This window comes from Festucalex cinctus, chromosome 8 (assembly GCF_051991245.1).
Source record: "Festucalex cinctus isolate MCC-2025b chromosome 8, RoL_Fcin_1.0, whole genome shotgun sequence".
Classification (NCBI taxonomy): Eukaryota; Metazoa; Chordata; class Actinopteri; order Syngnathiformes; family Syngnathidae; genus Festucalex; species Festucalex cinctus.
The window spans coordinates 27,093,286-27,120,377 of NC_135418.1; the positions used below are offsets into that span (position 1 = coordinate 27,093,286).

General features: G+C 41.0%; 1 protein-coding gene and 1 long non-coding RNA gene across 3 annotated transcripts; one reads left to right on the forward strand and one right to left on the reverse strand.

The window, feature by feature from the left end:
• Positions 1-315: 315 nt before the first annotated feature.
• Positions 316-25,481, reverse strand: LOC144023219 (uncharacterized). The gene is made up of 4 exons (XR_013284502.1): positions 20,370-25,481; positions 18,761-18,868; positions 17,841-18,004; positions 316-1,036 (listed from the first exon to the last, which is right to left on the reverse strand). It is a non-coding gene; the product is annotated as an uncharacterized LOC144023219 (long non-coding RNA).
• LOC144023216 (proto-oncogene tyrosine-protein kinase Src-like) lies at positions 1,422-24,637 on the forward strand. 2 transcript variants are annotated; one of them, XM_077528408.1, is made up of 13 exons: positions 1,422-1,941; positions 9,045-9,323; positions 10,833-10,932; positions 12,767-12,784; positions 14,064-14,162; positions 14,262-14,365; positions 17,640-17,789; positions 17,857-18,012; positions 19,026-19,205; positions 19,575-19,651; positions 19,728-19,881; positions 21,155-21,286; positions 21,476-24,637. In XM_077528408.1, exons 2-13 carry the CDS (start codon positions 9,053-9,055, stop codon positions 21,682-21,684), a joined length of 1,650 nt encoding a protein of 549 aa, XP_077384534.1. In that variant the 5' UTR covers positions 1,422-1,941; positions 9,045-9,052; the 3' UTR covers positions 21,685-24,637. The 2 variants fall into 2 exon arrangements, with proteins under 2 accessions (XP_077384534.1, XP_077384533.1); XM_077528407.1 differs by having other exon boundaries at positions 14,064-14,365.
• Positions 25,482-27,092: the final 1,611 nt, after the last annotated feature.

A 27,092-nucleotide genomic window follows, 5' to 3' on the forward strand; every position in this document is an offset into this window, starting at 1 on the left:
GTTCGATGATGTAATAAACGGACGTTTTGAAATAGCTGTTTCTCAATACAGGTGACACACTGAGAAGTGTAAGAAAATCCTCGTTGAGTACAATCTGGCCTCTTGGAGGGCATCGCAGTGGACTAGTAGTTAGCAAAGTGCCTTGATCTTCTGGTGACGGATCGATAACCGTTCCCACCCTCACTTTGTGCCACGATGCTAGGTGGCTATGTTTTAGTATTACTGACATCAAGATTTTTAAGGGCTCATGAAATCCAACATCTAATAATAATAATAGATTTTAGAAATATTGTTTTTTGGAAAGGGAGGCCACATTTGTAGGAGCCTTCGACCGAAAGCAACCTGGGGTGTTACGACGTCATCAGCCCTCAAATGGAATTGCGACACAGCTATTGACTCATTTTGGATGGCATGACTTCCTGATTAGCTTTAGCATAGTTGCAACAGGGGATTAGTTCGTTTTAGAGCAGGCAAGCTATTTTTTTGTGTGAAAATGGGTTTTTCCTGCATTTGACCAATCCATGGCATTGTGGAATGTAATTTGTGGATTAAATATCTTTGGAATGGTTTTATTTGTAGAATTGAATGGCGGTGATTAAATGCTATCAGAAAGGTTGCTTTGCAGTTTTGAGCGAACTAATAATTCAAATTGGATCACTGATGAGAAGGTTAGAAAATAATTTCCAAGGCATTATATGGGTTATAGGGTAGTTTGACGAGATGGAAGCCTTATCTTACGAAGAAAAAAACAAAAGCCTGGCTACATTTTGCGAAAACATCCAAATGCATGTGGGGAAAAAATTTGTTGAATTGTGTCTGATGAAACCAAGATTGAAGTTTTAGGCTACAGGGTATCTCTGGCACAATCACAACACAGCTAATCACAAAAAGAACACAATACCTACAGTTGCATGTGGTGGGGGCAGCATCAGAGTTGGGGTTTGTTTTTCTTTGGCTGCAACTGGGGCCTTAGTCAACGTAGAGGGAATTGGAACAAATACCAGCCAGTATTAACATAAAAACCTTCAGGCTTCTTCTAGAAAGCAAAACAACAACAAAAAAATGTCAGGGAAAGCCAACCATAACATCTGAAATTAGTCTGTGATAAATCAGAGGCACTTTTTGTGGTGGCAGGTGTGTACTGACTCCCATTTAATGTGAGTTTGACTGGTTTATTATGAACACTCAAACTTTCATTACAAAGTGTGAACACTTGTGCAAACAATACAGTATTATGTAAGTTGTCTATTTTGATTTTTTCAAAGAGGAGTTGTTTTTAAATAAGGATGGATGGATGGATAGATAGATAGATAGATAGATAGATAATCCAAAAGACATTTCCGGATTGTGTTTTGTAATCAAATCAATCGTGACTCTGGGGGAGATTTTGAGAGGCGCTACCCAGGGGGGGAGGAGGGGATTGATCATGCCTGCCAACGCCTTCAGCGTGAACCCACGCGGCGTCAGCAGCTTTACGTGAATACAGCCTCCACGCTGTCCAATGAGCACGCTCCGTCGTGTTTTTTTTTTCTTTCTTTTCTTTATTTGTTATCTTCCCTTCGCTTCCACGGGGCCATGATGTCTGCTCCACAGTACTCCAGTCAGCAGCCTGCCTCCTCCTACCGCGTCGACACACGGACACGCCGCTAGGGCTACTAGCCGTAGTACGTGCGCACGTAGTGGAAGAGGCAGCTTTGTGTGTGCCGGCCCACTGACTGACAATTGGCGTGTACTGTACCCACTCCAAAAGAAGATGCACCCCCCGCCGTGACCTCCGCTTCCTCTTCTTCCTCCATCCGATTGTACCGAAATTCGCTAAATGGGATTCGCCAGCGTTTCCACAGCAACGTGCAGTTATTCGCCAAATGAGGACGAGCGAGAGGAATTATTAACACGTCTCTGATTTGTGTCGGGCTTGATCTCAAGGGGGGGAAAGAAAAGGTAAGTGCATTTGTATTATTGCGGCCATTTGATTGTCTTATTTAAAAAGCGAGCCACTGCGTATTTTCTCCCCCGAACGTGGTGTGAGCGTCCATTCACTCGGCCGGTTCCATTCAAAGCAAGCCGAGGGGCCACAAACGTTTGTTGTCGTGCATCCGACATCCCCCCGCCCCCCCGACACAATAAAAGCGACGCCTATCGGACGAAATATCACGCTTGGCCGTGCTCCCAACGTTTATTTCATGGCGAGGAAAAAACAATGTGGAAAACAAAACAAAAAACAAGGCAACAAACATTGAAATTCAAAATGGAGCAGCACCTGTTTCGACTCATCTGGCCGAATAAGCCTCGGCAGCACTTTCACTCAGTACCTCTCCACCCCCTATTAATTTAACCCCGCTTCCCTTCATGTTCTGGAATGTTGTGTCCCTATGTAATATTATTCTGTTTTTAAAAAAAAATTCCAATTGCAACCCCCACATCTAGTATGTCATTTTGACAGCTGTTACTCCGGCTGGCAGCTCGCACCCCACCCCTTCTTCACCAACAACTGGCTTGTGTTGGAAATCGCTCCCTTTACACTAACACGCTTCCCCCAATGTGTAGTCATCACATAGGTTATCCTCTATTTAGGGTCCTCATGTCGCCTACAATGCAGCTGGAACAGTAGTGAATACGATGATCACTTGAAAAGCAGTTTTATTTATTTATTTATTTAACAATATTCAGGATATTCTTGTTTGATTTTTGCCACAACACAAATGAATGACTTGTAGCACTAAAATATGTCAGAAAAGTTCTAGGACTGCTGTCGCAAAAGATGTACAGTGGCGCCTAGTGATGCGACGGACCCAGCGAAAGGTTGTTGTTTTTTTTTCGAGATACGAGCAGTTGTGAGAGGCATATTTTTTTTAATTTGCCAGATAGTAAATAATTGTTCCCGAAAAAAGGCTTCAAGCTGTTCCGCTCCTTGCTTGCTGATGCTACCGTCAAACTAGCTTTACCTTAGTAAAGTGTGCCTAGCTTAAAGAGGAAGTCAAGCTCAAATTTGTTTTTACGATTACAGTACATGGTCTATCCCACTAGTCATTGTATTCTGATTAACATTGTGTTTGTGGAACATGAACTACGCATGACATCACAGTGGCTAAGGTCTCACCTTGCGAATGTCACATGAGCAAACCCAAAGAACAGGTGAGCTACCTGCACCTTTAGAGGCACCGTGACGTCATATTCAGTCGACAACAAGTACAAGGCAAAATGGCAGACCCCTAAAATTGATACAAAAATGGGCGGACTTTTCTGCTTTATTCATAATCTGCTTGTACAAATGGAGTATTAATCAGAATACAAGTGGGAGTACGTAGAACATAGATTTTTTTTTTTTTAAACTTTACTTTCCCCTTAACGGTAACAAACAATGCAAAATAGCACAGATGGTCTGACGAATGGCATTGTTGTAATGCTGTTATAACAGCACATGTTATGGTGATACAGTTAACAATAATCACAGGATTCACGGAAAGCTACTTCATAGAGTCCACTATACAGTATATTCTAAACACCACTATGGTGTAAGTTTTTTTTTTAGTGTACTTGTTGGTGAACTGTATAATCAATCACTGTATGGTGATTAGGGAGTTGAGAATGAGTGACTGATTCCGAACACAGCCACGATAATCCTATGGGACGAAGAATTAAAATGATGATTCAAATCCATTTACATGTACTTTTTTTGGTTGGCATTTGGAAGAGTTCCAGCTCATTTGCATGAAAGGAAAGCGGATTCGGGATGAGGCTGTGAATGAGATGTGTGAATCAGCGGAGGATTGTGAGGGTGGGGCGGCGGGACACAACATTGGGCTTGTTACCTTTGGATAACCTTTTAGAGTTGAGAGGAATTAAGTAGTACGAGTGTTTGTTTCTCTCCCATTTTTGGCTGTTGATTAACATAGAAGTGTACAGTACATTTATGAGGGAGAACAGTCAGTCATTAGCCCACTTTAAACTGCCTGTAAGGCTTTTTTTTTTTTTCCTATGACGCTGTTCAGAATGGGGGTGCGAAGGTGACCGGGCAATTTTCTGTCTTGTAGGGATGACATTTGTTTTGTATTCTTTACACTGCCTGGTCAAGCCTTATTTTTTAAACACCTTTCATGTTAGGTATAAACGGCACTCACAATGAATGGGAGATAGAAAGTCAGCTAAGCAATTTTTCCATCATCTGTCAAGTCCTCTTTATGCTCCTTTAAGAGCCCTCTCCTTTTTTTGCTGTGATTTTCTGTATAAATGGCAACAATAATGAATGAGACAGTATTGAGGTGGCTGCATTATACTCGAGTTGCCCCCCTTTACAAGTCATCATTCTATATGAGTGGCAAAGACATAAAACCGGGTCGGTTAAGTCAACCCAGCAAATTTCCGTCTTTAAAAGTAGTATCAGAGCTGTAACAGATGCAGGTAAAGGTCTCCATTTTCAGAGCTGGGCAAAACCTAAAAAAAAAAAAAAAAGTTTAAAAATACACAGACTAAGCAACGACTGAGGCAGGTTTACGTCCGTCGATCGGGGTCAGTACAGACGGTCCTTCTCAGTCCGTCTGTTTAAAATATTCGAGGCTTTGCGTCATTAAGCACACGCCGAAACGTGGGCATCCATCAATGATGGCCCGATGTGACGACAGTTTTGCCCAGCTCTGTTAAATTTCCCCATCTTGTTTCTGTGTCAGATGTGGAATCTGGGCAATTTTTCACCCTCGGTGGTAGTATCAGAGGCAGGTGACTAACTGTAAGAGCCATCTTTATTCCGGATTGTCATCCCATGTAAAGGGCAAGCACACAGAACCGGGGGAAAAAGTCCACCTTCAGCGGTAGTCTCAGAAATGTAACAGTTTTTTTTCCCCCCGCGTTACTGTTCTGTAGAAACGGCATTGGCGCGGAATTGGGCAAATTTGATCCAATTTCTCAATTCCTGAGTTAGTAATCAGAGGCAGAGCGACACCTGTCTAGTCCCCTTTACACTAGACCTCACATGGAGTCAAGTGGGACACAAAGTTAATGGCAATTTTCCACCTCCAGAGGTAATATGACAGCTTTAGCAACCTTTGTTGTAGTCGCTTTTCCACTGTCTTTCAGGCTTTTTATGCATCACTATTCTTTATAAACATTCTATACTTGTTCTTAACAAGTCCTGTCAAATATTGACACCCCGGTTCGCACGCTGTCATTTATTTACAAAGAGTGTTGGCACCTCCTCAGCAAACTATCACTCAACCTCCGACCTCCTTCGTAGAATTAGTAACCATTGCACACAGGCGACACTAGCAGCCAAAGCCAGCGCTCACAGATGGTCGGAAAAGGAAGTGTGTTTTAATCAGGCAAATGCCAGCATCCTCTGCCTGTCCAATTCCAATTCTTGACAGGCTGCGAGATAGAACTTTCTAAAAAAAAAAAAAAAAACCCAAAAGAAAGTCCTTAGAGTCGGCAGTCAAAATGAGATTGGAATGGAAAGCACTTGGTTGTAATGTGCATTGTTTGGCTTTGGCTCCAAATAACCCATTCTCTGTCTCTCTCTTGAATTGTATGCATTTGAAGCTGAGTACAGATAATAGGGCCATATTTGAGCATTTCTCCTCCCCCTTCCGATTACAATCAGCAAAGTCACGATTATCGGATGTTTCTATAAGATTATGCGGACCAATTATCCTGTAATGTGGGGTGGGTACATAGTCATTTTTCCCCCTCATCTGCTCACAAAACAGCCCACACCGACAATCGTAAATGTTTAATTTATCCAATATTTACGATCACAAATCCTTGTGTATGTGTGGCGAAGTTCCACGGACAAACAGTCGGTTAGTTGCTGCTGGACACAAATAGAAAAGAACCTAGCTTCTACTATATGATGTGTATTGTGTTGCTTTTCACAGGTCAGTCTTGGTTCTATGACAGGTAGCTGGAAAACTTGATGTATTGTTAATGTTACGTGTTACGTTTGCTGTGATGGTAATCTCACAATAAGACAAATAAAACCACTTGTGCTGTCTTTTTTTTTTTTTTTTCTTCATCATTTGTCGGGGTCACTTAAGTTTTAAAGCAATCAGGTAAAATGTTCCAAATTTGTATATTGGTAACACCACTTGACCTCAAATGCAAACATGCATGTGAATGTTTTCATCTTGGGAAGCTAACACTGAAGCCACCCCGCCCCGCACCCCCCCCTTCCTACAACTCTCTCATTGGACTGAAACGTTGGCAGTCGCAACTTCCTTCGTTCACTGCTGCAACTGTTACCGTCTGTTGTGACTCATTCACTTTTGTCACGGCCAAATGTTCGCATCGGGATCATAAATGCTGAACAGGGGGAGAAGCAAGTCCACAGTACTTTTGCATGTCTTGAAATAGCATGGCGGACACAGTCGGATGATCTCGATTCAAATCATCTCTCTGTGTGGGATTTGTCTGTTCTGCGCCCTTCAACATTCCAGAAACATGTTTCTGAAATTGACAGTTCAAAGTTTATTCGCCTTCTCTCGCAAAAAGCGTTGTAAAGAGTTGGATTAAACTACGGTTAAACTACAACCCTGACCAGGACAACCAGTATAGAAAATGGATGGAATGGTTGTCCATCTCTTTCTGTGCCCAGTAATTGACTTACAGTCAGTCCAGGGTGTAGTTTTCCTATTTCACCACAAGCTCACCTGCAATCCTGATATAAGAAAATGGTTGGATAGCTTTTGATTCTCGACACATTTCACACATTCCAGTCCATCACTTTCAGCGAGACCTGTTATTGTGGCTTGTCGCTGCTGTGTGACTCCATGTTGCACCACAAGGATGCCTTCACCCCCCCGCCCCGAAGCGCGTCAAGACCAAACCTTGGCGAGTGTTGAATCAAAGCTCTCACGAACGCACGCCTACACGCCTCCCCCTTCATCAGCAGGGGTCCTTCCGTATCATTTGACACACCTGTATCATTATGTGTGCGTGATATATTTGAACAAAATAAAGAAAAAGCCCATTGAGCCCACAGCTGTAAGCCAGCACCTACGCGTTCTTTATCGGGCCACTGGCACTTCCTCCTTCCTCGTTTGTTAATAACCTCCTCAGACTCGGAAAAAAACAAAAACAAAAAAAAACACACGCATGTGTTGGAAAAAGGATGTGAGATGCTACCGAGGTTGAGTGTGAGAGCTTCCCAAATACTAGGGAACAGCTGCTCATACGCACACACATCGGTGCGCACACTGTCTGGAACTGAGAGTGTCTCCATCCAGATGAGGAACAAGGCTGTTCTCATGCGTGTGTGACTGTCTCTGTTTCAGCCCAGCCTGAAATAGCTGGTCTCGCAGTGAGTCATCTTCAGCTTCCCAGAGGGAGGTCTTGTGGTGCGAACATACACATGCATACACACACACACACACACACACACCCCCACACACACAAAATGTCACAACTTTCTGGGGATGCACTTGTCTTTGTCGAGATGACGCTGGCATTCTCGACTGACTGTAATCGATGCCTTCAACACAAAGGGGATGGAAGTTCCGCCAGGAAGCATTGTTCAGACCGTCATCGATTTCTATTATTCCCTCCTACCTAGTTCATAACCATATGGAAGACAAGCAAAACACTTATAAGAAGAGAGAAATGTTTGTACAATTTCAACTAGTTTGAAGTCTAACATTCCACTCCATCCAGTAGGGTGGATGTAAAGTGCAATTCAGTTGTCACAAGTTGCTGTCCTCTTCCTGGGCATAACAATTTTGCATGATAGTGCTGGGTTCTCCCTTTCAGATTAGCAGCTATTAGAAAACTGTACATAAGAGGAATATGGTATATGGAAAACTGGCAAGTTGTCTGTATGTGTGGTAGTCACAGATGGCTGCCAGGGCATAACAATAATGTTAGCATAGCCGCTAGCTAGCAGCTTGTGCAACGCTGTACACAAGACGAACGGAGTATGTGGGGAAAAATGGGTAGGTTGTACTGTAAGTACATTACGTTTGTAAGATGCGGTCCTCTGACAGGGCTTAACACTCATTTCCAATAGTGATAGAATCCCCGCTCTATCTTAACAGCTAATATTAAATGGTATGTAAGAAGAGAGTATGTAGAAAATGAGTGAGCTGTGTATACATTGTTCTTATTTTTCGAACTCCTATTCGCAAATCTATAATGCGATGCGACGCTGGTAAAACAAACAAAAGAATGCCGGAAAAAGAAAACGTGCTCAGTTGAGTGAATCCTTCCTAAGCCAAGCAATCACGGAAGAGCAACTTTTGCCAGTATAATCAAGCGAATGAAGAAACAAAAGACAGTAAAAAAAAAAAAAATTCTTGGCAAGCATAATTACAAGCGCATAATATAACTGCCATTGTCCTTCCAACCGCAGCTCAACTCTCCTTTTGTTTAACGCACATTGATTCAGTCCAGATTGATTCGACAGACGGCAAACTACCTCTTCCGTCTGCGTGTTGACACTGTCAAGGTGTCCTGGTTGCCCGTTTGCCGGTTAAACAGTTGGAATTGAACCTGGAGCAGCTCCAAGGCTTCTATTTGGTGGACCGGGTGGTCTTTGTAAAAAAATGTTTGCCTTTACAAGGATGACACTAAGGTTTGAGCGACATTGTTGATGCGGTATTAATGTTTGAAGTTTGTTACTGTAGTTTACGCCATAGTGAGCTGTAGTGTGCGCACTGATTCACTGCATCAGTGAGCTTTATACAGTGCGGTCGGCTCAATAGGCATACAGAAACCGAAAAGAGCTTTGACGGCTTGCAAATGGGCTTATATTTAACGTGGTACACTTATATAGTATCGCAAGGTAGTAGATGTGTATGCAAATACAAGTTAAATGGAGCAGCCAATTTAAGACCTTGGTGATTTTTTTTTCCATCCCCCTGAGAGTTATTATTTCCACACAAAAAAAGGAAGCAGTCACCACATTAAAGGAAGCGTTTGCTGGTGTTTGTTCCGTTTAAGTGTAGAAGTAATCCATTGGTAAATTACGGATTTGAAATGTAGTAAAATTGAGGCAAACCCAACATAAAGTGTAACGTTGAGAAAGACTACTCATCCTTACTCATCCCTGGCTCCCATCCCAGGTCTGCACATGGGGGCGGGCAAGAGCAAGCCCAAGGAACCGGGCCAGCGCTCCATGAGCGTGGACGGAACCATCGGTACGGGCTCCGACAGCGGACACTTCCACCACCTGGGCCCCGCCCAGCAGACCCAAACTCCCAACAGGAGCCCGGCGGTGGGCACGGGCCGGCGTGGCTACCAGGGGTACCAGCATGCGCCCACCAACACCCCTGAGATGGCTCTCTTCGGAGGAGTGGATACCACGGGCACTGTCACTTCGCCACAGAGAGGACCTTTGTCAGGTATGTTTTACCGCTTACATTGCATACGCTTACATATTACTTCGACAGAGACTCAATAGAGCAAACATATTGTCATTTTTTGGTGGCTTTTTTGCTGGTTGCCAAGAAGAAGCTCAAAATATTGTTATACTATGTCCGTTGTTGAGCAAAAAAAGATAATGGTCAGACAAATACGTGTAATATGAATTCACATGTATAACTGAACGTATGGCGTTCCACAGGGTTCAATTCTGGGGCATCTGCTGTTTTCACTGTATCTGCTGCCCCTGGGTTCCAGTTTGAGAAAACAGCGATGGTTGTGTTAAAGTGCTCATAACCACAAAAAAATTAAAGAGGAAGTCAACCTTAAACATTTCTTGAAAATATTATGTTATATGTAACCTCACTAGTGTAAACATGACATTCTGATTCACATTACATTTGTGGAATATGAGTTATATAGCAAAATCCACCCATTTTATAACATCTCAGGGGGTGGCCATTTTGCCACTTGCTGTCGAGCGAAAATGACATCAGAGTTACTCCAAGAGCAACTGTGATGTCATATTCAGTCGACAGCAAGTGGCAAAATGGCTGCCCTCTGAGATGGACAAAAAACAGAATATCATATTTAGACTACTGGATTTCGTAGAACATGTCAAAAAACCTATTTTGGGTTGATTTCCTCTTGAAGATGAAAAGAAATAATTACATTTAACTTTGTGAGCTAACTTTTCTAACTTGGCTTTTTGGCAATATGTCAACCCCCTTTTAATCAAGGGTTGTTAAGAAAAGAAGAAGAAAGGAAACAGAAGTTCACCTTTTGTACTTTTGTTGGCCCATTGTGCTGAATTCTGATCACAAACAAACGTCAGCGAACATGTTTGCTTTTATCCATGTCAATCTCGAGACAATTTCCCGGACAACAGAAATGTTGAGTCACGTCAATAGTGGAGGAGGAAGTATTTTTTTTAAACCCCCCCCCTCCGACCTTCGGCTGTAAAATAGACTTGAAAGCTCTGACGTTAAAAGGCTGCTCAGTGCTCTGCAGAACTTGACATTAAGCCTTAATGTGTCTAGACTGGCCAGATGGTTGAACTAATATTGCTCCATCCAGTCAGCAGTCAGCATATGAAGCGTCTTTTTGCCGTCTCCTCACATAAGCTTTTACAGTATGTTAGGATTGCACGTCTTGAAAAGGAAGTAGTCAAAAGCACAGTACACAGATTTGATCATCAATCAGTCGAATTTGAGCAAAACAAAAAACAAAAAAAACTATGTATGTACCCCACTAACGACAGCAGTCTAGATGTCATAGCTTTTGTCCTTCACACGCTATCGGCCACCTGCAGCATGTCGATATTTCTCATCAAGACATGACAAATCGTTCAATCTCCACATAGAGCGTTATGTAAAATAACTATGGATTTATGCCACCGTCGAATTACGGACCTCGACTGTGTTTAATATTCACGTCGTCTTGAACCATCTTGTTCCCTAAACACAAATTGACGTGCGCTCTCTTTGCAGGGGGTGTCACCACATTTGTGGCGCTGTATGACTATGAGTCACGGACAGCATCCGATCTGACCTTTCGGAAGGGCGACAGGCTGCAGATTGTCAACAACACGTAAGAACCCGCAGTCGACCTTGTGTGTTTTGTTTATCATCCCCCTCTCCCTTTTTAAGACGCGCTTTAATGTCAACGAATTGGGCAATGTCGAGCACATTTGAGCAAACGCACGAAAACAAACGTAAATGTTGATGGATGCCGACAATTCTGTCCACATCACGGCTGTAGGTACGCCTCCGCAATCCAACGAGTTTAATACAAGTGTACTAATAAAACAAAAGTTTAATTTCTATTACAATAAATATAGTGGTGTCTTGTGATAGGTCACCCAAAAAATGAGCTTTTCAAAGAATGGAGAATTATAAGTTGTGTATTAAAAAAAAAAAAAAAAAAAAAAAAAAAAAAAAAAAAAAAAAAGGCTTGCCTGAGGAAAGTCCTCTTAGCTTACTTATTTAGCCATTTTTCCCAGTCAAACTTACTTATAATACTTACTTTTACTTATAATAAATTTGATATTTTCATTATTTTTCATGTTCAATTAGTACCTTTTAAAAACACATTTTGCAACTTGCTGTCAACTGAAAATGACATCACAAGGGCTCGGGTACCCAATCGCAGCTCAGCTTGTGAATGTCACATGACCAAACCTAGAAAACAGGTGAGCTGTGATTGGTTACCCGGGCCCTTGTGATGTCATTTTCATTCGACAGCAAGTTGCAAAATGTGTTTTTAAAAGGTACTAATTGTAAGTGGAAAAATAATGAAAGTATCAAATTAATTATTGACAAAATATTTACTTTTTATTGCTATAATGTACTAAATAAGTGAAGTATCCCTTTAATGCTAACAACACAGAACTTAATAGACATGCTAACAATTAGCATCTATGTGGTGGTGTTATATTGTAGACATACAATATAACAGTTTTCATGGAGGAAAAAGAAATATCCTACGCAAAAAAAAAAAATCAAAAACAAATATTACAGTTGCTTACTGAGACACTTGTAGTAGTTGTGAAAATCTTCTTCGTTTACATCACAACTTGGAGGAGCCACAATGATGCACAAGCTATTTAATTTTTTTACTTTTGGTTTATGTTATTACTATGTGTTTTTATAAAGTACATATATTATTATAAATTGTATTTTATAAAAAAAAAAAAATGTTGAGTTTTTGGGAAGGCTGGAGCAGATTGATGTCATTTCCATTTCAATGGGGAAATACGATTTACGTGTTTGGTGTTATAAGCATGACACAGAATGAATTACACTCATATCTCAAGGCACTACTGTGTTTTATAATATGTAAAATTGCATTGCACTATACTGGGAGGTGTTTCTAAATGTTCACTCTTTCATGTAGGTAACTCGGCAAAATATTACAATTGTCTCATTTTGCAGTGCAACTGCAACAATGGAAATATACAGATAACTCACATTTTATAGACAAATATCGCTCTGACAATAGCAATCAAAGCAAAGGCCATTTAAGGATTTTTTTTTTTCATCTAATGGGTTCCTTTCATAGCTTCCTTATCACTTTGTTTTTGTTCTTTATCAGCTGGTTGGGACGGCATAGTCGGGCTGAACCAAGATGAATCTATAATATTCGATGTGTGCAAATAAAACATCAAATACATCGACGGATCCAAAGGATGGTCGATTGGAAAATATACCCGAGGATGCTCCCTGGGTGTTCTGTACCGTAATGATGTAACGTAGTATGTCGGCCCCGCTGTGTCGTCCCGCCGCGTGTTCTCCGCCTCCGCTGTCTGTCTGAGTGCTGCTCGCCTTTGCTGTGTTTTGATGTGTCTGCTGTGTCTGTTATCTCTCCCTCCCTCTCTCTCTCTCTCCCTATATCTCGCTCTCTCATGCCTCATGGTCTCTCCTAGGAAAAAGTACAGCTTCAGGTCAGTAATCCTTACTGCAATAAAAAGACAAATCCTTTTTTCATGCTGGAATGTTGAATGTACGGAAATGATAGGCATTATAAATACATATAGAACCGATAGTTGGCAATTAAATGAAATGTGGTTCCCCATGCTGGCAAAGTATGTCAACTGTAATCTCTCAATCATTCGGTATCACTAGACGACCAATCCCCCAAATATTGCAGTACTGAGCAATAAAACTGATTTGTAAATAATTAGAGTGTGGGTCCAAAGTTAGCACATCATTGCATATTTTATACCATTACATGACTAGTCTCCCTAATATCGCAGTACTGCTGTATATCTCACTATCAAGCATTTGTTCGTACATTCATGGAGTGAGGTTCCCCAGGCTGGCAAAGGTCACGATTATCGCAGTACTGGTTTTAAGTAATTGGAGTGGCGTTCCTGAGGCTGGAAAAGTTAGCACTACCATTATATGACTGGTGCCCCTGATATCACAGTATATCACTATAAAATATGAGTTTGTATGTTAATGGAGTGAGGTTCCCCATGCTGGCAAAGTTAGCGCTTCAACACATCTGTATTCGGTAAATTTCTGTATGTTGTAAAACCACGACATGACCAATTCTCCAAATTCTAAATGCAACATTTGTTTGTTGATAAATGGAGTGGTGTTCCCAAGGCTGACATAAATTAGCGTGTCTATATATCTGCAGTCCCACCATTTCTGTTGGGTACCAACAGCATGATCGAGGTCCCGATTATCTCAGTACTGAACAATAGAACCTTTTGTAAGTACAAGTATATGGAATGTGGTTCCTCAGGCTAGAAAACCATACCAATATTTTCCTCTTATCTTTAAATTTGCAGCAAACTTCTTTATTTTTGTTCCGCTTACAAAAAGGGAATGTATTTGGATGCCCATCCCCCACATCCATAACATGCAATAAAGTCTCTAATAACTAGCTCTAGTTAATAAACTGCTTTTCCTCACATTACTCTGTGCACTGTTGTGAGTGGGTCAGCCAACGTGTGCTATTCTTCCTGTTCCTTCCTTCTCCAGGCAGCCCCATTTTCTGCTGTGAGTCAAGGTGGCACAGTGTCAAGCTGACTCTAATTTAAAATATATATATATATATATATATCACTAAATCCGGACAGCTTGTTCTGTCTGTGCAAGTGACCTTTGTAGCCACCCAAAAGTTATTAAACGCACACTGAATTAGGAGACACCTGTGAGTTTGAATTCCGTGAATTCTTGTTTTATGTTCTTTGTCTGCGGTTGCCATGACAGAGAAGGGGACTGGTGGTTGGCTCGCTCCCTGACGACCGGAGACAGCGGTTACATCCCCAGCAACTACGTGGCGCCGTCCGACTCCATCCAGGCCGAAGAGTACGTCACACGTAATATACTGTACCGTACGGCGACGCCCGCGCCTTTTGGAAGCAAACTCAAACTATTTCTTCTGTGGCCCACTTTTTTGTTTGTCAGGTGGTATTTTGGGAAGATCACTCGACGGGACTCGGAAAGGATCCTTTTGAATTTACAGAACAGACGAGGAACCTTTCTGGTGAGGGAGAGCGAGACGACGAAAGGTGAGGCATCGGCCGATACGGCAAAACTGGGTATCGGAATCGGTATCGGAGGCAAAAAAAAAAAAAATGGTATCAGAACAAAACTGGAGAAAAATGTGTGGTTATATGGAGGACCAAAACTGCCAAAATTAAAAATAAATGGATGAATACAAATAAAAATGGATATAAAAAATCTAATTCAAAAATTGAATACAAAAAAGAAATATAAATGGAAATAAAAACAACAAAATATATATAAATAAATACAAGTAAAAATACAAACAATAAGAATAAAATAATACAAAAATAAATATATAAATAGAATTAAATATCAATCAATAAATAAAAATGCTCTGCTCTCACATTTATTATTATTATTATTATTATTATTATTTATTTTTATGCTGCAGATGCTCTGTCAGGACTAAATGTTATTCAAATGAGGGGGCGGTCCTAGGCGTGTCTTGGCTTGGACTTATTTATTTAATTATTTATTCATTCATTCTTTTGTTTTTAATTTTGGCAGTTTTAGTCCTCCATATGTTTAACCTGACCTCCACCAAGGGTACATCTTAAATGTTGTATTTAAAATAAAGACTAATATGCTGTTCAAGCTACAACAAAACTTGTTCTGCTTGCATTTGAAGTTAAAATGCCGACAATTTAGCTTTACATCAGAGTTTTGTTTCATATCGCCTGGAAAACGCGACGCATTTCGAGTATACGGTTCATGTGCCTGTACACAGGAGCCCATGAACAGTTGTAATCAAGTGGAAAGAAAGGTCATTCAAGTGACAGATGCCCTTTCGCGTTGGTATTAATGACTTGCACACATCTTTTATCGATTGGTCGTTTGCCACGTCTGAGCACATTGTGACTGCAGGTTGTTAAAAGTAACATTTAATGGACTGTTCGGGCGGCAGCAGACGGTACTGTCCGAATTGAGGAATGGAAATGTTATAATGAAACATGTGGGGACGTATCAGTACGTTTTAAGTCGGTTGTAAAACGTGTCTGACAGCCTTGGCGGTGCAGTTTATCTGGAACATGCTCACAGCACATCACTTTTTCCACATTTTGTAATCTTTCACTGGGCAATAAATCAAATTAATTCGACTTATCGTCATTTTAAAAATCAAATTGTTGAAAATTTGCTAAACGTGAAATTGAGTTTTGTCTTCTGGATTATTAAGAGTTGTTCTTATGTTCCGTTACATCCAAAAATGTTTTTTGTTGTGAGTTGTAATTTTGGCAGAATACTGGATGGCTGGTTTATAAGACATGTTTACATTAGCTACCATTTACTTAACTCAGTTGCTCCCAAAAACATATAAATATGTTCTATTTTAAATATTACCAGAGTCCCAAAGACGTATTTGCTTTTTTTTTTTTTTTTTTTTTTATGCTAGTGCATACAGAAGGCTTCGATGCACCCTCTGAATTGAAGAAAACGGTTGAAGCAATGGTAGTTGTTACAAAAGTGGCCAGCAGGTGGCAACAGAGTATAAGAGATTAACCAGGGCCATGTTGCAACAAGCTGTTTTCCCCGCAGTTTTAAACAGATTTGTTAGCTATATTCTAATGCTAGTAGCTGCAAAACTGAAACGAATAGATATACTTTTTTTTCCTGATGAAAGAAGAGACTAATCTTTCTTTTGGTAGGTTCCATGTTTGTATAGCAATAGAACACAATACTCATAATTTCAAGGGGAAAATTAGTCAATTTTGGAATAAAGCTTTAACATAAAATAAATACAGCAAAAGTGACGCTCAGTGAATAAATACAGTGTTGCTAATGACAACCACTGTCTGTACAATTCCCACGTTCAAGCCTCAGCTTCCTATTCAGCCCCTGCTGGGCATATAAATAACGAGAATGTAGGAAGTGATGATGTCTCGCCATCCCCGGTGCGTCGCAGTGGATGCAAAGCGATCGAGCCGTTTAGCGAGCCAATTTGTACGAGACACGAGGCTCGTATGACGTCAATTGGACCTGCTCGTACGCGCCTTTTGTTCTCCCCCGTCATACCCGTCTGTCCCTGTGACATACAGCTGTGACACACGGGAGGGGGGTTGAAGGAAGTGCGTGTGGCGAGGGGCGGAGAGGATAGATAGGGGTGAATCACAGTGTCAGAAGTAGGTCAGCCTACGAGGGTGCTGCAATTCCCTCCCGGCTACAAGCCCCAGTTTGCCACCAGAGCGAAAAGATGAGGCTGAAAGGGGTAGAATGACATATGACAGTAAAGGAAGGATGGGGAGGGGGGGAGGGGGGGGGGGGGTCTCATTTGATGCCAAATGTGATTCCCATGGTGACAAATATGTCGCATTACGCGTGAATAAAGTCAGACTGACTAAGATGCATGAGTCACCTCCAAAAGGTGGCGTCATTGTTTTTATCAACTTCTGTGAGAGCAATGCTATGAAAGGGGGGGGGGGGGGGGATGAGTCGTTGCTTTATTAACATTTTGTGATAAAGAGGAAGTCACCCCCGCCAAAATAAAATTCTTGACGAGTGTGATATTGATTTGTTTAGGTCATTTTTCTGCCACTAGATGGCATAATTGTATTTGTAAGACGTTGGTGACAGCTCAGTGTTTTTCTTTTCATATTTAGAGCTATCTAATCTGACATGAAGTAACTTGCGAAATTCTGCTTATTTTAAATATTGTAAAATACAACTTCACCCCAATGTGCACAAATATAGTATGCATTAAGTCAAATTCCCCAAGGATCATAATAATATTATTATTATTATTATCATTATTGTTATTTTATTTTATTTTTTTTACATTTTGCACACCCTGAAATTAGTTTGTTTCTCGAGCCACGGTTTACCCCACCCTATACTGCTGGACCAATGGCATGTCCGGTTTTAGTTACCATGACGACCAGGGCCTGCGCCTGAACATTAGACTAGAGTGGCTTCTACTTATATGGGAGCAGAGTCCGGCGTCTGGCAGCATCAACATCCAGGAGGAAGAATCCAAAACAACAGTTGTTTTGGGAACAGGCCGACCAACAATTCAGTCGACCTTGAGCGTCTCGTTTGGGCATCAATAGGACAAGTTAGCGATCAGTTCTTCCAGATAGTATAGTGACGTTCTCCTAAATCACATAGTGAAGCGCATCCACAGACAAATGGCACGAGCGCATTCTTCGGGCTCCTATAGGGGCCAGCGGGGAGTTGACCCGCCACAGCTGTTGGGAAACGCCGCACAGCAGCTGTCCCAGACGCATGACATGCTTTTATTGTTCCACCCCTTTCTCTATACATTTTTTTTCCCTCCCCCTTTAGGAGCTTACTGCCTTTCGGTGCTGGATTACGACAACGCCAAAGGCCTGAATGTGAAACATTACAAGATCAGGAAGCTGGATAGCGGCGGCTTCTACATCACGTCCCGCACGCAGTTCACCAGCCTGCAGCAGCTCGTCTTCCATTATCGCAGTGAGTACGCTTACCCAATTTAAAAAAATAAAAAATGTTCAGACGTCTCACGTTACTCGTCTTGCAGAGCACTCCGATGGGCTGTGCCACGCCCTGACCGACGTGTGCCCCGTGGCCAAGCCTCAGACCCAGGGACTGGCACGAGACGCCTGGGAGATCCCTCGGGAGTCCCTCCGGCTTGACCTTAAACTCGGCCAGGGCTGCTTCGGAGAGGTCTGGATGGGTAAGAACCGCATTGTACTGCACTGCACCATTTTTTAAAGCGTCATCCACTAGGGATGGGTTCATCCATCCATCCATCCATCCATCCGTTTTCTTAACCGCTTACTCCTCACAAGGCTCGTGAGGGTGCTGGAGCCTATCCCAGCCAGCTTTAGGCAAAAAAATCAAATCGATATTGACTCGATTTTCCTTTTCAAGCCCAATATCAATTCATAAAACTATGAATCAATTATTTAAATATTAAATAAATTATTAAGAAAATAGAATTTTAAAGGTCAATTTTTTTTGTATCTTGTTTTCTTGAAATTTACAGTTCACATAAATTCAAAAGTATGTCCTTACATTTATTGAAGACCTGACTGCACTTTAAGCTAACTCAGAATGTTTTACGTTTATATATTATTTACAATTATTAAATTAGAAATGTGAAAATATTGATCTCATCCTCGCTGATGTCAATGTTTGTGTAAGTGATTAGGACGTTACATTCATTCATAAACTAAATAATTTAACCTCCGCAAGATTTACTTTTTAATTTAATATATTTGTGGAGTTTTTGTCATGTCCTTCACATTTAAGAAGAATTGATGTTCCATAATTAATGGCTATCAGACTGAAGTGAAGTGAATCGAATCGGGACAAATTGAAATCGAATCAAACTGGAATCTTGTAAATCAAAATTACAACCAATAACAAAGCCCTAACATCCACACCTGAGTTCAAAGAATATTAAATAGAACACAGCTCACCTGTTTTCTGGCTTCGGTCATGTGACGTTCCCAACGTGAGCCCGAGAGCACTTTGACGTCAATTCCAATCGAAAGCAGACGACAGTAAAATGTCAAAATGGCTGCCACCTAAGATGGATGAAAATGGGTGGATTTATTTGCTTAAATTCTTGTTTGACACACAATTTTAATGAGAATACTGTGGGAGCAAATAATAAATAAATACATAAATAAATCGACAGGGTTGATGGTTGTTGTGTATTTTTTTTCCCCCCTTTTTGGTCAGGCACGTGGAACGGTACGACGCGGGTGGCCATCAAGACCCTAAAGCCGGGCACCATGTCACCAGAGGCCTTTCTGCAGGAAGCGCAGGTCATGAAGAAACTCAGGCATGAGAAACTGGTCCAGCTCTACGCCGTGGTGTCCGAGGAACCCATCTACATCGTCACCGAGTACATGAGCCAAGGTGATTTATTATTATGACTTCCTGACTGCCCTCTGATTGACTGGAGACCAAAATAGGCATCAGTTCATCCGAGTTGACCCTAATGAGGGAAAGTGCTAGATAAAATGGATGGAAGAATAGGCCATTTCATTCGGTACACCTTCATAATTGACATAAGTGCTGCATTTCAAAAGTATAAAATGTTTACATATTTGGTTGTTTTCACTGGTATACAACTGCTGTGAGCTGTTCCTAAAATGTTGATCCTCCCAAGAGGGTAACAAAAATTGGATTGAGTGTTTCTAATCGAGTGGGTCAATGAGTAAGAGACTCAATTAGATCATTTCAACTAATTATCTCATCCTTTATCGATGATCTCGCCCCCCACAGGCAGCTTACTGGATTTCCTGAAAGGAGAAGCGGGCAAAATGCTTCGACTGCCTCAGCTGGTGGACATGGCAGCTCAGGTTGGGCCTCTACCGCGCCGCATCCCATAATTCTACTGCGACACCACGGCGACCACGTTCTCTGTTTGGCCTCCAGATCGCGGCGGGGATGGCGTATGTGGAGAGGATGAACTACGTGCACAGAGACCTGCGCGCCGCCAACATCCTGGTGGGAGACAACCTGGTGTGCAAGGTGGCCGACTTCGGCCTGGCGAGACTCATCGAAGACAACGAGTACACTGCCAGACAGGGTGCGTCTTTAGTTTAGGGTTCGCCACTGTTGAGAATGGCTCAATGAGTCAAGTATCCTTTAAATAAGCATTACCCAGATCACTATCATATTTATTTTATTTTAGGTTATTATTTTCTCAAGTCTTGGGATTTACTGACGTAACGTGGGAGCTCTGAGATTTTATTTCATGCCATGTCATGTGGAAATATGTGTTGGTACAGCAAAAAGATGTCTTTGTATCTTTGAATTTTTGATAAAAACACAACTTTTAATATAACTTTAAAGGACAACAAGGAAATATCTTAGCAAGAATGTATTAACAGTGCACTACAATAACTGTTATTGGAACAATAACTTCAATACCTGCGCGTTTTGGCCTCTTAGGGGCAGTGTGGTGCCATGTACTTACAAAGAATGAGACCAAGTTGAATTAAATTCTAGTAATGAAATACAACTCATTTTTCACAGATTGAGAAGAATTTGTGCCTTTAGGTAGTGTTATCTTACCTGTGTGTATGTGTTTCCACAGCGTTTGTGTGTGAATATTCTTTATTTGAAGGATTAGCACTCTCGAAGTCATGCTAATTTCCTGTTAGCATTTATAGCATAGCATAATAGGATCCTCTTTCCGCTTTAACATTAGCTAAGTTTTGTATTTAAATATACAACGTGTGTAATTATTTTTGTTCTGTTTAGTTTTACAGTTAACTGTAACTAAAGTGTCATTAAACAGCTTTAAAGCACAGTCGGGGACGGCAGAATCTCATAGCTACACACGCTTGCTAGCAAGAAACACGGTGCATTCAGGGTACTTTCACAACGTCGGGAATTTATTAGCGCTTTTTTCCCCTGCACATTAATCATAATAATAATGATCACGATTTAAATTTGAAATAATCTTCCAGCCCTGGTCATAAGTATGTTTCAGTCATTAATTTATCTGTTCAACATTCCGGGTTTGTCATAAAACCAGGTTGAAAGCAACGAGTCCCTTTCTTTTGGTAAAACGTACTACAAATGAAATATGTGTCCGCACAGTCTTACAGCCATGCCATAAACTTGAATAATGTAGGCACATCTCAGTGCCGCCCCCGTATTAATCATTGTAATGCTTATAAAAAAAATGCCTCGAACAGTCTTTGTCGGTTTGCCAGCAGTTTGTGTGAAACTGTTCTATAGGTGCTTTCAGTAATCAAGATCGTAGATGTCAAATATTGACTTTTTAATGTTACAGTTACAAAATGTTTTTGCTTGGCTAAACGTATTCTTCACCCTTCCCCATAATTCATCAGGAGCCAAGTTCCCCATTAAGTGGACGGCGCCCGAGGCGGCTCTTTACGGCCGATTCACCATCAAGTCGGACGTGTGGTCCTTCGGGGTGCTACTGACAGAGCTGGCCACCAAAGGCCGAGTCCCCTATCCAGGTAAAGCCCTCAGTGTGGCATGGAGGATTGCGACCCCAAGTGGACAAAAATAATACCTGCACCTCACATATAATACGTTTTGTTTTTATCTGCATCACGATTCAAAACACATAAATAAAACAAATAATTCACGGATTTGTTCTGTCAAGATGTTTCAATTGAAACAACTGTTACTTCCCTTTTTTTTAGGCATGGTGAACCGCGAGGTCCTGGACCAGGTGGAGCGCGGCTACCGGATGCCGTGCCCGTCCGAGTGTCCCGGGTCCCTGCACGAGCTCATGCTCTCCTGCTGGCGGAAGGACCCGGAAGAGAGGCCCACCTTTGAATACCTGCAGGGCTTTCTGGAGGACTACTTCACCTCCACGGAACCCCAATACCAGCCTGGGGAGAACCTATAGAACCACACACATATTCACACGTACACTGCCACACACGCATACAATCAAAAAGAAAAAGAAAAACAGCAAAACAACAACAACAACAACACATTCAATCTGCACTAAACCACCTCAGAGGAAAACGGATTCCTGTGAGGAAGCCTAGGTGCCATCATGGACCCGGAGAAGCTTCTTTCTGGACATTCTGGAGACTTGCAAGCTTGTTCAGGACACACTCAGGCTTTGAGGAGCGAAGCACGAGACAGTGAAAGGGTCTAAACACTGCGGCGAATCAAACAGTGAAAAACGTCTGACGGTACTTTTTATTTTGCATCCGCAAAAGACACGGGTGCCAAAAGCTCATTTTACACAAGCGACTTGTCTCCAAGTATGAGGTGAGGATTTTGGGACAGACTCGACCCGGTAATTTTGCCATCACAGCCATAAGTAGGGTGGAAAATTTTCCAGCAAATTTCCATGGGGAAGTACATTTTGAAATATTCCAAATTGGGAAGTTTCTTTAATGGAAATTGAGGGTAATTTCATGAATCACATTCAACTCAGCATACATGTAAAAAAAAAACAAATCTGTCATAAGCAGACATCCATGCAAAACATAACTCTCCTTGCCCACATGCAAGGGCATCACAGTACTTTCGTTGCTCAAATTATTTTTGAGCGGTAATGTCCCACAAAACAAAGCAAAAAAAAAATCAACTAAGTGATGGCTCATAACTGGATAAAAGCCAACCTTCAAGTTTGTAAATCTCTTGTTAAGTCCTACAAATTCTTATTACATTTCCGTGGAAGTTTTCAACTTGAAAAAAAAAAAATCCAGCCTTTTTTAATAGGTGGGTGGGACAGATGCTTGAAGTCCAGAAAACACTTTTTCCCATCGATGGCGGGACGATTTTCTGAGCGGCTCTTCAGTCACGCCTCGGATGAGCCATTTTGTGGGCCGTCCCCGACCATTTTTTGAGTCAAAGTGATCCCGACCCCGTCCTCCTATCAACGTCTCTCCAGTTTTTAACGAAGTGCTGCTGCTTCTTTCTTCAAACTTCTTCATGTTTACATAGAAACGATCTCCATTTATTTCCCATGTGGCAATCATGATATCAAGTCAGGTTCTGTTCAAATCGGGTCAAAATATTTTTTTTTTTTTTGACACATTTCTACATAAAAGACAACTCGACTGCTGTCCGTTTTACTATGAAAGGGCGCTTTCAAAATAAAGCCTCAGTTGTTAGCTTCCCGTTCCAAGTTTGCAGAGGGAATATGCAAGCAGCAGGAAATCAGGTCGTTCTATTTAAAAAATAAATAAATGTGCTCGTGTTGATTTGGACACCAGTTAAGCATGCGTTTGTGCTGCGCTTGTAATCCTGCTGTACATCCACTACGCCAGTATTACGTGGATGCCATCGACCCACTGAACAAGGACTTCTTTTTGTGTGTGTGTGTGTGTACTGTATATCTCATCCACTGTAGTCGCACTGTACATAGTGTAGCTTTTCAAGGGTTGCTTTTGTATCATAATGGCAGATACGTATTTGTGTTGGCTGTCACTCACTGCATTTTTTTTTTTTTTTTTTTTTTTTTAATGAGTAGATAGGACCAGTTTAGGTTGCTTGCAACCTGAATGACAAAGACAGAAGCAGCAATAAGAGTCCACGTACACACAGGCCCAGTGTCCTACAGTGGACATAAAAAGTCTACACGTCCTTGTTCAAATGTCAGGTTTTTGTGGTATACAGTATTTATTTTTTTTAATGAATTTTGTTTGCAACCAATAATTTATACTACAATGCAATTGGAAAAACAAATAAAGTAGTAACAATTAAAAAAAAAAAAAAAAAATGTGATGCACAACATAGCCACATCCCCAGTTGTGAGGGTGTGCGCACTTATGCAACCACACAACTTTAGTTGTTACAAGATTTCATTGTTCAATTGATGTGTACAGGTTATATAGGTCACATTAATGGTGACAAAGGTTTTGAAATGATTCATCTTGGTATTATTTCAATCAAAGCACAAAAAAACTGGAATTTGGAGAGGGGTGTGTAGACTTTTTATGTCCTGTATATCAGGGGTGGGGAATCAACTGCCCACGGAAACCTTTGAAGCATCCTGTTTATTATTCAAACTTAAAAATTGAATTATTTATATGTTTTGTATGGATTTCATTTCATTAATTACATTAGTTTAAAATGAATTGTTGGTATTGAATATGATTTATGTACCAGTATTAAAAATTTTTAGCTATTATTTAACAAAAAAAAGTTAAATGAACTATTTTAATTAATACAATAACAATATATACTATACAATCTACAGTACATGACAAAAAAAAAAAAATCAATTTTGTTGGTTGCCCGCCCCTGGTGGAATTTGTAACTCCACAAGTATTTGTAAAATGACAGCTTTTTGAAAGAATGAGGTCAAAAATGTAAATAGTATTGTCAATGACTGTGACTATCAAGTAATTACTGTACTCCTTTATTTGACTGAGGGTTTTTTTTTTCTACAAAACGTGATCCCAGGAGGTTTTAATTAGAGTGTACTGTATTTTTCTTTTTTTTGTTTTATTTGAACCATATAAGCAACAAAAATTGGGCTTGACGTATATTTCCAAGAACAAAGGAGAGTGTTCCTGTTTTTTTTTTTTTTTTTTTTACTTCTTTTTTGTTTTTAGTGTTTGTAGTGACTGACTTGAGGGTGAAAAAGAGGATGTGTGAATAAAGCCAAGGTCAAATTGGAAAACCTGTGCCATGAATTCAAACACGTGTCAGTGTTATTATGATTACTTTTAATGTTTACTTTTTTCTTTTTCTTTTTTATAAATCTATGCAGTTCAGACAGACGTCGTGGCCGCCACATGGAGGTGAGCGTTTCATTTTGTTTGTAATTTTGATTGAAATGGGTATTGTGCCACTTTATGTTCTTTAAATGTGCAATAAATTCTATTTCAAGCGTGCGCTGTCCTTGATGGATGTCAAAACTTAACGTAGATGCGAGCCACATGTCGTGATAAGCAGAAACAAATGTTTTTTTCCACTAGAAGGCATAAGGTAAAATTAACGTACTGTATTCACGTGTTGTCATTCACACAACAAACCCAAACAGGCCCACATTTCGTTAAAGTACATTTGTGAGTAAAATAAGACGAAACCATCCTTTTTAGTATACACAGCTTACAGTTTCGTTGTTAGTTTAACCACATTAACAATCACTCGACTTGTATTTCTGAAAACTACATTTATTTTATCTCTCAGACCAGCTGTGACCATTTTGTACACCAGGGGGCAGTCAACGTTGGGAGGATGAGTTTTATCAGAGCGAGCGTTGTGCACGTCCACCTGCTGTTTTTTTTTTTGCCTTGCACTAGACTAGAACATCATCGACACTTTTTTTTTTTCTTTCCTCTCCCTCCTTCCTGTCTGTTTTATATCCCACTAAAGGCACCTCATTCATTACGGCGGCTAATTGATCACAGATGCTCGCCTCCCTGCACTGGCTGTCCTGGCAAGAGCCACTAATGAGCATCGAAGACGCTGCGGTTTTAGTGAGCTTATACGTTCACTTGGGTTTTATTTGATACTTTGGTGAGCCACAGATGATTTGATAAGCGATGCAATTATGAAAACACATGCGCACACTCACAAACAAACAAACAAGCGCACCCTTGCACCACCGTTTTCATGATGAATGATCCTCACATTTTGATGCCTTTCTCTGAAATTTAGTGAGGCATCATCTGTTTCGGATATACGGAAGTGTAGCGCTGCCAATGTGGAGTAATTGTTGGCTGGCGAGTATGTTAAAACATGTTCGAGCATACTCGCAAATATGTTCGAACATACTTGCAAATACGTTCGAACATACTCGCAAATGTGTTCGAGCGTACATGTAGGCTACATGCTACAAAGTTAGCATACCTTCCCATAATGCTACGGGGTATTATTTGCGCATGCGTGGGGGGAAACAAAACTCAATTTTTTTAGGCATTTGGGCCACATTACCAATTCATTAGAAAATTAAGTAGAAGAAAAAAAAGTGTTTATTGGTAACTTTTATGATTTATTATATCTGCCGTGTATGATTCAGCATAGTCATTTTTCGCCCCATAATGCAATGGGGTATTACGCTATGTTTACTCCACATTGGCAGCTCTACGCTTCCGTAAAACCACACTCCGCCCATATGAGACTTTATTAGGCAAAAATAAAAACAAACAAACAAAAAAAAAAAAACTTTCTATTTGCCAGTTAGCGATGTGTTTGGTATGCCTGCTTTTATAATTCATGACGTGATGCTACCGAGTGACTTTTAGTGAGGAGAGTAAAATATTGCATACATTTTCACCAGAAAGCACACGCTTGTAATGATGGTTGAGTTTTCGGACATGTTTTTCATGATTTGAACCGGATGATAGTAAAAAAGGTTCCCCAGCGGCGAGCTACAGAGCTCACTGGATAACCTATACTGCATTTTTGCATCTGTGTGTACGCATGTGTGTGTGTTTTCCCCATCTGCCGAGTGGTGGTGCGAGTCATTTATCTCAGTTATCCAGACTGTGTCAACGCTCCATCTGTGGAAACAGTAAATACACACACTCACTCATTGCCTCAGTGATAGCGGATGGAAGACACAGCATGTGCACGCGCATGTACACGCACACATATTTGCTGCGTATGTTCCCGTTTGTTTTGAACACTACGTACACCGTCACTAGCGTGGCAACAATAGGAAGAAGTTGGATCTATTTCTTCAAATGTTAGTTCAAATATATGACACGCTTGCTCATTGCTACAGGTCGTTTAGTCTGTCTATCTATCTATCTATCTGTCTGTGACTGTCAACATGATACTTTACGGTCCAGTTATTGGCTGGTGTTGCTTCCATTGTTTCCCGTCCATTTATCAGAACCACTCTGCTATTTTCCACTACTTTTTTTTTCACCCCCTTCCCCACTTATCACCCACACAGACACTCGCAGACCACCTGTCTGTCTTATCTTTCCTCCTGCTCCTCTTCTGCTTGCCATCTTTCCATCATTTTTATGTCCTGTTACTACATTAACATTTCAGACCATCTGCCCTCTATCTATCATCCTCCATCGGTCTATCCATCACTTAGCTGGAACACGATTGGTCCATTTGTCACATAGCTTAGAGGCTATTAGTCCGTTTATCAAATAGCTGGAACGCCACTGGTCCATTATTTGCATAGTTGGAATGCTATTGGTCCAGCCATCACTTAACTGTAATATTATTAGTTCACCCATCACATTGCTATCAATGAGTATAGGAGGATAATTGGTTAACATACCTCATAACTACGACATTATTGTTACAATTATCACACAGCTAGAATGCCAGAGAGCAATTTATCATGTAGCTTGAACCCCATTGGTCCATTTATCACACTGC